Raw genomic sequence first — 14187 nt, forward strand, 5'->3', positions numbered from 1 at the left:
AAAAGTTTGCATTATAATTATAGGGAGAATGAGAAATCAAGGATTACAAAAAGAGTAAGGAGCAACCTTACAGCTGCAACCTTGCAGCTTTTAAGTTTCTGTTCTCTTTGCTGTTAAAGCACTTCCCACTCTATGAGACATATATGAAATTTGCCATTCATAATTAACTGTGTTAGAAATTTGAAGATGTTAATTGTGTTACAGGTAATAGCTCTGAAAAAGGGAAGTTTGGACTGTAGTACTATTTTTCTGATCATAAATGAAAAGACTGTTACTTGGAGCAAAGCTGAGGATTTGTTTTGCTGCATTTTAAAACAAGTGTATACACCTAAACTTACAAAAAATTTAGCGCAAATCATAACATTCCTTGTCATAGATACACTTGTCTCTTCTGCATATGTATGTGAATTGGCAAGATATGTAGTGCTGTGTGGAGAACCTAGAGTTTGAGTGTCACCTTGCAAGGGTTCCCTTTGCCCAGTTGATTACTCGATCCCTATATTTCCTATATTTCATAGGTATAAGGCCAGACCATGGGTCCTTTATACTAGGGTATATGTTGAGTAATTCCACTGGTTTCTGCGATGTTATTCCACATCTAAATCGTTAGAATTTGTAATTACAATGACAATACAAATTGCAATTACGGAAATGCTGATGATCAAGAAAAACAAAAAAAGTCAAGAAAACTCTGTTTACTTTTGTGTTATAGTATGAAATGGACCTTTTATCTCTGTATTGTTTCTTATTTTTGTTCCTTTTTTGTGTTAAACAGGAAGGGACACCAATGTGTTAGTTTACATTAAGAGGAGGCTGGCAATGTGTGCAAGGAAGCTGGGAAGGACCAGGGAAGCAGTGAAAATGATGAGAGATGTGAGTTTGCTTTTCTTTCTATACAATATAACATAAACATTTGCTTACAAAGTAACGCCTACTCTTGCTATATGCAGTACTGCTGATAATCCTTTTGTATGTGCAGTTTGCATAAAGATTAAGTTAACAGATAAGGTTGCTAAGATGACAGTATGAAGCCAAATGAATGGCTGCCCTTACAGCCTGAATTCCTCATCCTGGTAGGTGTGGATTACAGTGCAGTCTTTAATTATTTGATCGTGAAGTTACATAACAGATTTTCTGAAGGCTGCCTCCTTCACTGGGACAGATAGCAGATCACGCTGACTTAAACAAGACTCAAGTATTCTGCTTCCCACTTGGAAAGCTTGCAGTGTGGCTGCACTGCTCAGCTCATGCTGTTCACCCTCAAGGGCAGTGTTATGCATTCATTCATGGGCTCACTACGGAGAAGTCAAAACAAGTAACTATCTATAATGAACGGCTTTTCCTCTGAAATGGGATTTTATCTCTGCTTTATTCACTGGGGAGCTACCAAAGGTAGTCATAAGCTGGTAAGCTGCAAATTTGGGCAACTTTTGTGAACACCAAACAGTAGATATTGTGGGTGGGGGGTGATCAGCTCTCCAATTGTGGCACTGTGCATGTTCCACATACGTACAAGTGCTTTACTTTGTTATGAACAGCTAGCATTTCTTTAGGTGATATCCCCTGGTTGCAGACTAGGCACACAGTTATAAATAGGTGATTGCCTGGCCTGAGGGAGCAAGACTGGGGTGATTCAAATCTTAGAGCTCTGGACAAAAGATGGTGAAGCTCCTTGTCAGCTTCCTCCATTCTAGCTTCTCTTACACTTTCTTTTCTTCCACAAAAAGTGAACATTGGCAAAGACATTGGAGACAGAGAGATGGGTGGGTTAAGCTGAAGGACCTAAATTTGAGGCATACAAAATGGAATCCATAACCTGCACATTGAAAAGGGAAGTTCCTGCTACATTCAGTGGAAAAAAAAAAAAAAAAAACAAGTAAAAAGGCAAGGCTCTTTCTCTGCAGCTTAGACACTTGCATCAAGGACTGTCTTTGTCCTACATAACCTACCAGCAGGCAAATGGGAAATAGCTTCTTCTCTGTCTCAGGCTGAGAATGTCCAACCCCACAGCACTCAATCCCCAGAATCACTAGGCTCCCAGACAAAAGGGTAAAAAATGATCTCATCAAAATGCAGCCATTGTACAAGAGGAACACAAGAGGATAGGAAGAAAGATCTTCCTATCTACAAGATAGTATTCCTATGTACAAGAGAAACAGGAAGAAAGATCAGGTTTTGCAGGCTTGTGGTCAAGACTCTCAGCTGGGAGAATGTTACTTTCAAAAAGGTTTGCTTTCATTGCAGCCATCTCCGCTGATTCTTTAGGGGTTTTGTTACAGGCACTCTGGCTCAAACACTGAAATCATCCTGGGGACAAGCATTAGAATTTTAACTTCTGGTATTAATATATGAAAAAGCATATAGTTTTGAACTTCACATTCAAATGTGGCACACTATAATTATGGCAGCTTCTGGAGCTTGCTGTGGGCTACTGAATGAATGTTTTGTGATTTTAAGACAGAGCTATTTAGAACAGGCATTCTGTGAAACCTTCTGCAGCTGAGGCCTATAGGTATGGTTAACTGTGTCTGCGGAGCACTGATTCCAGGGGCATGGGTGGTCTATCTATTCCTTGGCTTCTTAGGCGAAGTGAGTCCTGGAACACTTTGTTTGGAATAAATGGGTTATTCTGTCACTAGGGAGGCTGTGTGTGTTGTTGAAGTAAAGTACAAGGTGAATCTTAAAATCCAGCAATGACAGGGAAACCCAAAGTTGTCTTTTCTTAGATACTTGAAGGAGTGAAAATGCATTCCTCTGTGGGAACATCACGCTAAAAAGAAAAGTTTGGATGCAAGACAAAGGAGGCATAAAGACAGAATTTCAGCTTCTAGAGCTTTAACTCAGATCATCACATTCTGTATTTTTCCACATATAGACAGACACAGAGCCAAATTTTCAAAACTAAATTTAAATGCCTCTAGAGCACTTCATTGGGCACAAGCAGAGCTAAGTTTTAGCAGCTCCCTAGACAAAATAACAAAAAAAGCAGCAGTATCTACTGGTATTAACTCCAGTACATTAAGAGTAAGACTAGGGTCAAGTCACCTTCACAGATGCTTTTTCTTAGGTTGACTTGGAGGGGCAGAGGATCTAGGTATTTATTTTTGTTGAATGCAAATCTACCAATTCTTCATGGAAGACATAAACTATGTATTTATGAAGAAGTTTGAAGAACATGAATGTTTCCTTGATGGTTTCTATGTGATTGATGAGGGAGGAGGTGAATTTCTTCACCCTAAAAAGAATATGAAGAATATGTTGGCTGGGGACTGCTGAATCTAGCATCAGGGGACAGAGGGTGGAGGCCCTGTTTGTGTCTGAAAGATTGAAAACAGATTTCTCAAATCATGGAACATGATGGAAATGAAGTGTTAAGAGGTTCATGACACCATCTGGGAAATATGATTGGGATGTAATGAGTCTTTGCCACTTTGAGAAAATAAAATAGTTGAGAATGTTTAACTCTGCATATGTGAGGCCATCCTGAGGACATTGCTGAAGTATTACATTGTCTTACTTGAAATTTAGGAAGATGAAAAAAATAATAATATTCTGTTCAATATGCTTTGATAGAAAGAAAATCAGTTTTTGATGACTTGAATAAGATTTTGAGTTATAGATACCACTGATGGGAAAATCACATTCCTTAATATTTTGTTCAAGGGATTTATTGAAAAACAGTGGTTTATTAGTATTTTATTGTTGAAATTAAGTAGGAATTTCTGTGGATTCAGTGACTGATTCAAATCAATATTGTGTCTCTTTGTTGTGTGTCTTTGTTGCAGGTTTCATTTTGTTCATTTAGTTGAGTTGAATTAGTTAGAACTTCCAACCTGTGATTTTCATGGAAATATGTAAGGTGAAGCTTTTGTAGCTTTTGAAGCATAGGTGCTGCTTTTGTTTATATTTCTGATGATAATTATTTACTATGTTTCTTCTGTAGAAACTGTCAACTCAACTGCCACTACGTATATACAGAGAGAGTGTGTTAATATGTGATCTCATTTTGATTCATGTGTTATTGGAATATCTCCCGTTTAGTCAACAGAGTTATTCTAGTTTTATTCCTATTTATACAGAACATGCTCTGCAAGTATTGATTTCTTTTACTGACCCTAAGGAGGAAAACAGTCTACAAGACTGGTTGTATTATTTGTTAAGAAGATTAAATTAGCAAGATTTAAGCTAATATGTTCTGAATAGCATTGGATAATTTGGCATGTACAGAGATGAAGATCCTTCACGGCGACCTGAACGGATCTTCAGCATCTTCAGTAAGGATTCAGGCTGAATATTCACCGTGCATAATTTTGATCTCTGGGGCTAGGCCTGAACCACACTGATGAGCATTTGACACCAGGTGCTCTCCATCCAATTTTCGCGGATTCCCTCCCCGTTACAGTGATGCTAGACACGTGCTGTGTCGGATTTCATGTTTTGCTTTGACTAGAAGTATAGCTGGTGCGCAAAGACTGTTCTGCAGTTTGAGGGTGGCGTGCTCAGTGGTTACCTGTGCCACTGAACTCGGGAGCAGCCTCATGAAGCATTTCCCTTGAATGGCTCACTGGGGTATCCAGGTGGAAGGGTATCACATAGGGAAGTGAATCGCTCAGTTAATTCAAGCTTCCTGTAACTGTTCTGGAGAACATTCGTAGTATGGGCCAAGCTTGCTTTGAAGGGTTGTCTATGTTTGAGAGGAGGGTGGCAGGCAGAAGACATGGTAATGAAGTGAATAAAAGGGATCAATCACTTCTATCTTCAGAGAGAAAATGAAACAAACTTGTTCTCAGAGTTTTTATTTCCTTACATGTATATGTTTTTGAGATAAAGTGTGTCCCGTGTTTTGCAGCTTTGTTTAGAAATGAGTAAAGTTTGGGCAGAGAAATGAAGTAAAATATAAACTACACCTTTTAAGGATCAGAAATGTATGTTTTATTTCTGTAATCAGTCATGTCTGCTGAGAAATTACTCTTCTGATTGCACTAAAGGACCTAGTTCTGCTACTCTTGTTTAGCATCTTTCTGTTAGGGGGGTACACATGTTCATCTGCGTTCTCACCTGCTATATCTAAAGTGCATATTTTAATAATATGTGTCCACAGACACTAATCAGTTTTCAGTGTGTGATGCGGCTAGAGACATGTGTGTTCATCACGGACATAAGGTCTTTATTTTTAAAAAAACACGTGGGGTGCCCTGGACACACATAGCAGTTTAAAAGGTCATGTCACTTGAAGGCTTCAAAGGGGGGCTCTGTCATCCCGTAATAGTTTTAATGATGCGCATGAGTTGATTTTTTTTTCCCTTTTTGTCACCAGCAGCATTAATGAATTCTTGCTGGCGTGCCCATGATACAAATCTGGAGTAATTTCTTGACAACCTCTTTCACTGGGCTTGGAATTCTAATTCCCTTTTCTTCCCTTAAGCAACAGGGGAATATCTGGCAGGGCCAGGGTTCTGCACCTTGTGGTATCAAACTGTGTAAAAGAAAAAGAGACTCCTAATTCTTAATAAAGATGTTATGATTCCTAGCAACCTAACAATGCAGCTTCTGCAGCTACTTGCATCCACAGCCACTGCCTGTCTCCCAGTTACCATGTGCTTTAGGCAAGGATTAACAAATCTGATTTGCTTGCCTGGGTTATGCAGGTTAAGCTCAGCAGGCTTCTTTATCCTGAGTGGAATTTGAGCTTTATTAAGAGCTGTAGCATTTATTACAAGTACCATATATTAAAATTGGAAGCAAAACTGCTTCTGAGTTGAAGGAGACCAAGGGCTACCGTGGAAGTTTCAGGTGAGGGCTAGTCATGTCATCTGTGTCATCTGCCAGTCGCCACCTCTGGGTAGTTGCTCTAGTATGTTCTTGTTCTCACACACAGATGCCTGGATAGTATCAAATGCTAAATGCTGATTTTAATAGTGAAAACACATCTGTATATTTTCATATTTAAATATTTTTTTGTCATAGATATCTATAAATAGGGGTTTGGAACATCCTGCATTTGAATGGTCTCTTAAACAAAATCGAGAGTTTTTTTTTAATTCCCCTAATATAGTTTATCCCTTCCATTTTCTATGTGTGACCCAGACCCCTCTCTTTTCATCATTGCTATGATCCTACTCAAAATCATTAAAAAAAAATGGTGACTACCACCTAAGCCAAATAATAATGCTTGTCATATGAATTATACTCAAAAATATCATAGCCAGGAGAGTACAATAAGAGGCTGCCTTTGCATGTGTTGAAGGTATGCATTTTTTTCTAGTAGATGACTGAAGCTTTCTGAAAAGACTTGTCCAGTACGCTTAGTGACATACACCAAGATTTAATAAAAGGGCTGAATGAATTTGCATGTGCTGAACCGAAAACCTATAGAGCAAATATACTTGCTTTCTGTTGTGAGGCTACAAGGCAGCATCACTGTTTGATATAGTGTCTTATAAAAATCTGTGCAGCACCAAGAACTGCATTTACTTTTTTCATCACCTATAATGTGTATGTCCCAGGGTTTTCAGCTCTGTGATTCTATTAAGGTAAAGCCCTCTCTTGTAGAGGTTCTGGGAACTTCAACTCCTTTTTGTGTGCCCTTTTGCATTTCTCCACATTTTATGTATCTTTTAATTAGTCTCTTCTTCCTTTTTGAAATCTCTTAGCCCTCTTATGAGCTACTAGATCATTTTCTCACCTTAATTTCAGTTAAAAAACCAACTTTAAATGTATGGCAAACTTTCTACATGAAGTGCCTAGGGATAATGCAAATAAAGCATTTTTTTTTCCTTGAGGAGTAAGAGTAGTGACTTTGTTTTCATGCTTCATAAAACTACTTATCTTTGAGGTAACAAAAATTGTAAGGTATTTCTATTATTGTATTAATGACTTTTACGCAACGTGATTATTTAGTAGTAAAAATACATCTGGAGCAACTTTTGCTCCTCCTCTGGTTTCATGTTATATCTGTCTTTTAAAGCTCTCTCTATTCATGAAACGTCTTTTTTTTTTCACAACCCCAACAGCATTCTCATAATTATATTCCTTAGAGCCCCTATCATACTCTGAAGAGTTTAATCCTCCAATTTATGGAGAACATAAAGGCTGCATGTACTACCATACTTCTTAAATGTTTTCAAGTTCAGGAAGGTATTTTTCATTTTACCATCTGTTTCTAATTAATTGTTAATCCTATATTGAACAGAAGTCATATTATCCTAAACAAGTATGAAATGCTAGGGCTAAAGTTGCATTTGTCAAATCGTGAAATTCAAGTGACATTCCATTTTTAACCTATACCAACCCACCGTTGGTATAGACTGGTTATGGGTTTCTTTACTGACGGTCTTAAGTTATGTTCAGCCATCATATGATATGTGTTATTCCTTGGATTTCATATGGAGATGAAAACATGGATCCTCCTGCTCATTGTTTGCAAGCTGCGGACCAGCAGGATCTGTTAGATTTGGCCCCATTAGCTCTTACCCTCCCGGATCTGTGAAAAATAAAGTAAGGAAGGAGTTGCTTCCAGCGCTTCCAGATGAAACAGTGATCATTTGCCAAAAGGAATGCAGCACTTGGAGAAATGCATTAAACAACAGAACCCTAATTGTGCTCTAATTAAGCAGAAGTGTAGTTCAGGGTGGTCCGGAATGCTTCTTACTGCTTTCCAGCTGTTGGGTTATGAGTTTGTCTATTTACATCGCCTCAATTCCACTCACGCAGTCCACAATGTGACCCCACTGGAATGAGGTAGGGACAGCAGTTAGCCTGGTTTCTAAGTGTCTTAGTGTGTTAGTGCCTGGCGTGGCACGCAGGGAGCTCTGGGAACAAACCTTAGGCTATTAACAACTTTTCTTCTGTTCCCTTCTTATCAGGTGAACTGATCTCCCTGCCCTGAGACTTGCTGAATACGTTTTGTTATGTGTGGTCAGATTACTTCTTTGCAGCTAGCAGTACAGCTTGTGTCATAGTGCTTATTAAGATGCTCTTTACTAGATATCCTGTGCCTGTTTTTCTAGGAAAATAAAGCTTATGCAATCAACTCTTGCTCATTTGCCTCTTTGCATGTGGGGAGCATTTGATCCGTCATTCAATTTCAAACAAATTTGACAGAGGACTTCCTTAAAAAATTAAAGATAAACTAAATTTCTACAGCTTTTACAAAAAAAAAAAAAAAAAAAGGGAGATAGATCATATTTGTCCTCCAACTGGGGAAAAAATTAAGTGTGAGTGCAGCATATTAGACATCAGGGAGTCAACATGGAGACACATGTGAATGCCTTAAGCCCAGGGAAAATTTCAGTCATAACTGACAATTTAGACACCCAAAAAATTCAGCTCTGGTAACATTCTAGGGAATTTGGATTTCTTTATTTTATTTATTTATTTATATATTTCCTGCTCAGGAGCTACTCAATGCTTTACCTTCTCTGTTTTGTTCATTTAACAGTTCTTACAGATCAGAAAGCAGCTTACAGAAAGCACTGGTGGAAATAGCAGTGCTATCCTCCCTTTCGCTTGATTCTTCAATAGCGGTTGAAAGTCGACCTTGGAAGATGGCAATCTATCTCAGTCGTTTAGAGATTAATCTTTTAGGTTCTCACTGCAGGCATCAGAAATAGTAAAATCTATTTCCTATCCATGAGGAGTTGAGGTTGGAAGCGTGTTGCTATTTGTACTGAGTTGTTTGTTTGTTTGTTTTCCATTTAAAATGAATTGACTTTTCATATTTCTGAGTGTATTCAGCTAAACACACTGATTCAAACACTTTTTGTTTGTTGGGAACATACTTATATAAGCAACAACTGGGTTGCATGCACTACTGATAAATAAAAAACCAAACACATGACCATGCATACAGCCATAATACAAATGGAGGATAAATGTGTCAGCACCAGGTCATATGCAGAATCATTCATTTATCCACCTCTCTGTTCCTTTGAGTCGTATGGACTAGTTGAAGGCATAAACTGTAACTTAAAGATGTTTTCTACATGAATAATGTATCATTGCTAATTGATGCATGAGGTTAATGTTATTGTAGGGAGAAAACCAGATGCAACAGTTAAAGCTGCATTCCTTAAAAATGTTTCAAAAATTGTGTCTAAATGAGGAAATGCTGATGAGTGAAAGGTTCTCAGGGAAGGGAGTCCTCTTCATTAAACTGTTCTTTGGGAGATAAAACTTGTTCCTTATCCAGTAAATCAGAGGGGGATTTCCCTGAACTATACAGCATTTTTTGTGATCATCGCTCTTGCAAATCCATCACAAAATCATGGAACCTACGCCCTGCAATATGGGTTGGGGTGAGTCTAGAAATATGACCCTCCCAGGACTAATGATAAGTTATCTGATCATGTCAACTATATTTCCAGATTTTTTCTGCCAACTTTTTCTCCCAAAATACTAATTATTATTTAAAAAATTTTTTAAAGGATTAATTACCCACAAAAGCTACTATTTCTGTATATTTACAGCACAACTAACGAGGCTTGTAACAAAAACACATCTATGTATTTCCTCCGAAACATGCAAAGCAATTAGAGCAGAATATGAGCTTACTACCTCGGCTCTGAATTTGATCACTAGAAACTATTTTCACCAGTACAAGTTCAAACTAAAAGTCTTGTGAACATATATTCACTGTGATGTGTTTAATATCTGTGGGTATTCCCTTACAAACAAAATGGGCTCAGCTCAGTGGAGTACAGCTACTTTATGAAAGCTGAGATAAGTCCCAAGATCCTGACCAGGGTCATTTAAGAAGGTATAGTGGCTTCAGGGGGAAATACTGAGCGCTGAATCTGAACACTGTGTGTTGAAATATGAACCATATTTCCTGAGATCTAAAGATGTGCAGAAAGATGATAACGATGCCTTTGCCTGTTTCTTAAGTGTGGTGATTATTACTGAAGTGAAGGCATTTCTCCTGGTACGGTAAAGATGGAAGGAGAGTTAAAACTGCTAATCTGAACTTCTGGCACAGAGCTATGTGTACGTCTGTCTTTACTGGAGTCCAGAGTAGAGGTCTGTGCAGCAGAGCCCTGAGGAGCTGTGGGTACGTTCGGAGGCCAGTGCCCAGGGCAACCTCCCTGCACGTTTCCCTATACGTCTCCCTCTATGCCTGCCCTTCATTCTCTGTCTCGGCCTGGAGCACGAGCTGACCTCTCCCTGGCTGCGAGGGAGCAGAGGAGGCTCGGGCTGCTCTCCCTTGCTCCTCAGAATGAGGCAGTGGTTGGCCTGCACTGAGCATGCAGCAGGCCCATGTTGCAACCTCTGTGGCATTTTATTTCTTCCACAGTGTTTGCTTTCACCGTGAAACCTAAAAGATGACCTGCCATAATATTCTTCCGCTTAAGTAGTTTTGCTTTCTGGGAAGTTTCTCAAAAACCAAATTGTTACTGTGACTGAAAATAATTTGCGGTAAAAGCTATGTAATCTACCTCCTGAGATGACAGAGAAATGAGCTCATGGCCTCTTTTTTTCTTTTTCTTCTCTCTCTCTCTCTCTCTCTCTCTCTCTCCCCTTATCTCATTTTATCTTAAGGCAGACATACTGCAGTTTGTGCGCAGTCGATGTTGGGGTAAAGTGAGTGGCTGGTTGGAGGGATTATATTTTCCTAGCTACAGCATCCACAGAGTTCATTATAAGTGTGTTGGATTTCTGAGCATCTGACCTTTCCCAGCTGAAACCTGTGTTAACACCTGCCACTTTGGAGGCCCAGTAGTCCAGACAGTGACCTTTAATCTGCTGCTGTCTGAAGTGAGGTTTATCACTCTGACAGAGCCTAATTAAAATAGGGGAAAGAAAATCAGTGAGTGATGTCAGGGAGAAGTAAAGTGAACCAGAGCAAAAAGAATATTTACTGGCCACAGGACATCTGTAACTAACTGCAGCTCTTCCCTTTTTTTTCTCTGCTGGAGGGAATGTTATTCTTCCAGCCATTATTCATTCTCAATGAACAGGGATAATCTTTCTTAATCCTTTGGAGGGGGTGTTTGCAGTATGTTCATTCTGAACTTTAAATCACTATTTACATAGGGTCAGATTCTGTCATGCTTTTTCCTGCCAAGTAGCAGCTTCCTCTCTTAAATACGCATTACCGAGTGAGGACAAAATCAAGAAGTAGACTCCATGGAGGAACCGTAGCTGATGAGTCCAGTGATGTGAATTCTCACCTGTGGTCATTTCTGTTGATGAGCAATGACTTAAATTTCTTTTTATTATTGTCAAATCTCCCATTTATGCAGATGTTCACCAAGGTCTGTGGGCCCTTTTTCTTTGAAAAACTGGAGTTTTGTTGGTGTTCTTTATCACAGGTTGAGCTCCTGCCATTGAAACCAGCCATTCCCATTGCACAAATTCAGTGCACTCTTTCAGTTGCTGTCTGGACAGTCGTGATCCTCACCAGAAATTTGTATAATCAGAGATATACAAATATCAGGGATATATACAAAGAATATATGCAGAGGTGTACTCCTTGCATTTTGGATACTGCAGTAATCTTCAACGTGCAGGAAAGTCAGTGCTATCCAAAGAGTCAAATTTAGATGGATATGTCATTTATATGCCCTGAAGGACAATATAGTTTTTACAGTAGCTAATGCCAGACAGTTAACGCCAGGAAGAAATTGTTCATCTGCTCTTAAGTTCTCCTGTTAATGCCTCTTCCTTAACAGAAGGGCGCTCTGGTGCATTATCTGTTTCTCGTTTTCTGAACTTCTTAGTGAGTCTTCTCCTGTTTGTTTTTGTCCTGGGTTATGGTTGTTATCTCTTTGTGGGATTAATATTGTCGCTTTTCATCAGTTTCTCTATATCTTCAAAGATATGCTTACTAAGTACACAGTGTTTCTACATACTAATTAAATATAGTTGCATATTTGTAAACCTTTCTCATTGATTGTATTCTGATTTTTCTTCAGTGGATTTTATGTTTTTTTCCTACTATTAGCAAAGAGCTGGATTGCTTACTAGTGATACACAAGAGCTATACAACTATTGAATATTCTTTTCTAGTACAATAACACTTTGCACTTTGAGGAAGAAGGCCTGTTGCCTGGGGAGAGATGTACATTCAGACAGCTCAGTTCTTGGATTTGGCTAATTGTATTTTATGCAAAGCATTCCTTATCAAGAAGCCTGATCCAGAGGCCATTGGGAGTTCTAAAATTCTTCAGACACATTAATGATCTCTGTGAAAGAGCCAACAACAGGAGGCACTCAGGATTTTTAGCTTGATGTTGGTTGTTTCAGTACATTTTGAACAGGAATCTACTTCCTCTGTTAATAATCTAGCCTTTCATATGTTATTGATTTTAGTTGATGAAGGAGTTTCCTTTGCTCAGCATGTTCAACATCCACGAAAACCTACTAGAAGCTCTGTTGGAATTGCAAGCGTATGCAGATGTCCAAGCAGTTTTAGCAAAGTATGACGGTAAGTCCACTGTGTTTGTGTTTTATCTATATACTACTCATAGAAGCAATGTTTTTAAATCACACACTTAAAAATTAGGAAATACCATTAACATGATTTGCCCAAGCTTCACAGATGTCTTTACAGAGCCCAATCCCAAGATTACATATTCTTTATTTTCTTCCAACTCATACTTCATTCATCCTACAGGTAGCTCACTTAATAGCAACTCTTTAGTTCTCTCTTTGCTTTTTGTTACTGTTTAATGAATGACTGTTTAGGTGCAGCAGACATTTTATTCCATGCTTTTCAAACCTTTCTCTGTGGAAAGAATTATCAGTTCCGTTGTGGACGTTTTTATGAATGTTGACTTTGCAGCATACAAGTGTTTTACAAACACTGATTTATTTATCTTCACAGCAGAGTCAAGAGTTTTAAGTGGTAGAATTCATATTTTATCGAGAAAAGTTGAAAACCTCAAAAGTTTTGGTGGACTTTCCATGTTAATTTTCAGCTGCCAGTCTGTGACTCTATTTTCACTTCATGTTGGTTCATGCAGTGTTCAAATTATAGCTCCTGCTGACGGCAGTTGTAGCCTTTGCATTTTAGCTCAGAGACTGTCTGCTGAAATAGAGAATGGACAGAATAAGAAGCACTAACTTGCATACCTGATTTGGTTAAAGTTAAATGGGTTGTCCTTGCATTGTGTAGAAGCTTTTTGGAAGAAGCGGGAATAAAATTCCGTTCCCTTGAGCAGCATTCTTATCAGTAATAATCCTCTTCATTCTTTTCCTGCAAAGAAATACTCCATTCATTTCCTGCATTCTTTTCCTGGTTTACTCACTATCCACAGTCCCACGTTCTTCAACAAAAGAGTCAGGACCCCTACAACCACCCCATTCCCTGTTGTGTTACTGCACAATCCTCATTCATTCTCAGAAAAGTTTTATTCTGTGTGCTGAAGTTTGGCAAGGGATTTGATGAAAAGAATATTAAGTAATCATGTAACAATATATGTGTGAACTAAAAGTCTGAATTAGGTGGATTAAGTAGCCTTATTTTTGATATTCAGCTCTTTCTAGCCTGGTCTTAATGGCATTTTAAATGTTCTTACTTGTTAGATCTTAAAGCTTTACAGACAGGGACATTTTAAGGCTGATTTCCAAAGTTTTTGAAAAGGGAAGATAGTGCTATGGAAATGGCTACTGAAATGATCACTTAGCAAACTGAGGCAAATTTTAGTCAGGATAGCAATCAGCCAGTGACTTGATATCAACAGAATCAACCAGGCAAATTTCAGTCCTTTTCTGTATACTACAGCAGAGCTAAGATTGTTCAAGATAAGATAAATAAGCAGCTGATTACAGTCAATATTAGTAATAGGTACTAGCTCAACCCGAAGTGTCTTCAATGCTTTCTGAAGTCAAATCATTGTAAGCAGAGATCAGAAAGTTACGTAGGCTTTGAGTGGCAGTAAGCAGTGATGCCTTTGTGGGAGATCTTGGTTGTTCTTAGTTTGGTTAAATATGAGGAAGAACTTCTTTCTTGTGAGGGTGACAGAGCCATGGAACAGGCTGGAGGTTGTGGAGTCTCTTTCTCTGGAGATCTTCAAACCTGGATGCGACCCTGACCGACGTGCTCTAGGTGTCCCTTTTGGAGCAAGGGGTTGGACTAGATGATCTCTAGAGGTCCCTTCCAACCTTAAGCACTCTATGACTCTATGATTAAGAAAAAAAGAATAGAAATGTTCACTTTTATTTCGCAGGTACCATAGGGCCTTTGTT

At 38.7% G+C, this 14187-nt stretch overlaps 1 protein-coding gene across 2 annotated transcripts in view; it reads left to right on the plus strand.

Annotated features, from left to right (window-relative positions):
* Positions 1-14187, plus strand: part of ST7 (suppression of tumorigenicity 7) — a 145379-nt gene that overhangs the window by 97133 nt on the left and 34059 nt on the right. For both annotated transcript variants that reach the window (XM_088523668.1, XM_088523673.1), the window contains exons 8-9: positions 776-873; positions 12310-12424. In XM_088523668.1, coding sequence (XP_088379794.1) covers positions 776-873; positions 12310-12424 — 213 coding nt within the window. The remainder of the gene's footprint in view (positions 1-775; positions 874-12309; positions 12425-14187) is intronic.

This window comes from Tinamus guttatus, unplaced genomic scaffold (genome assembly GCF_059628265.1).
Source record: "Tinamus guttatus ecotype Peru unplaced genomic scaffold, ASM5962826v1 Tinamus_guttatus_pri_ptg000018l, whole genome shotgun sequence".
Taxonomy (NCBI): Eukaryota; Metazoa; Chordata; class Aves; order Tinamiformes; family Tinamidae; genus Tinamus; species Tinamus guttatus.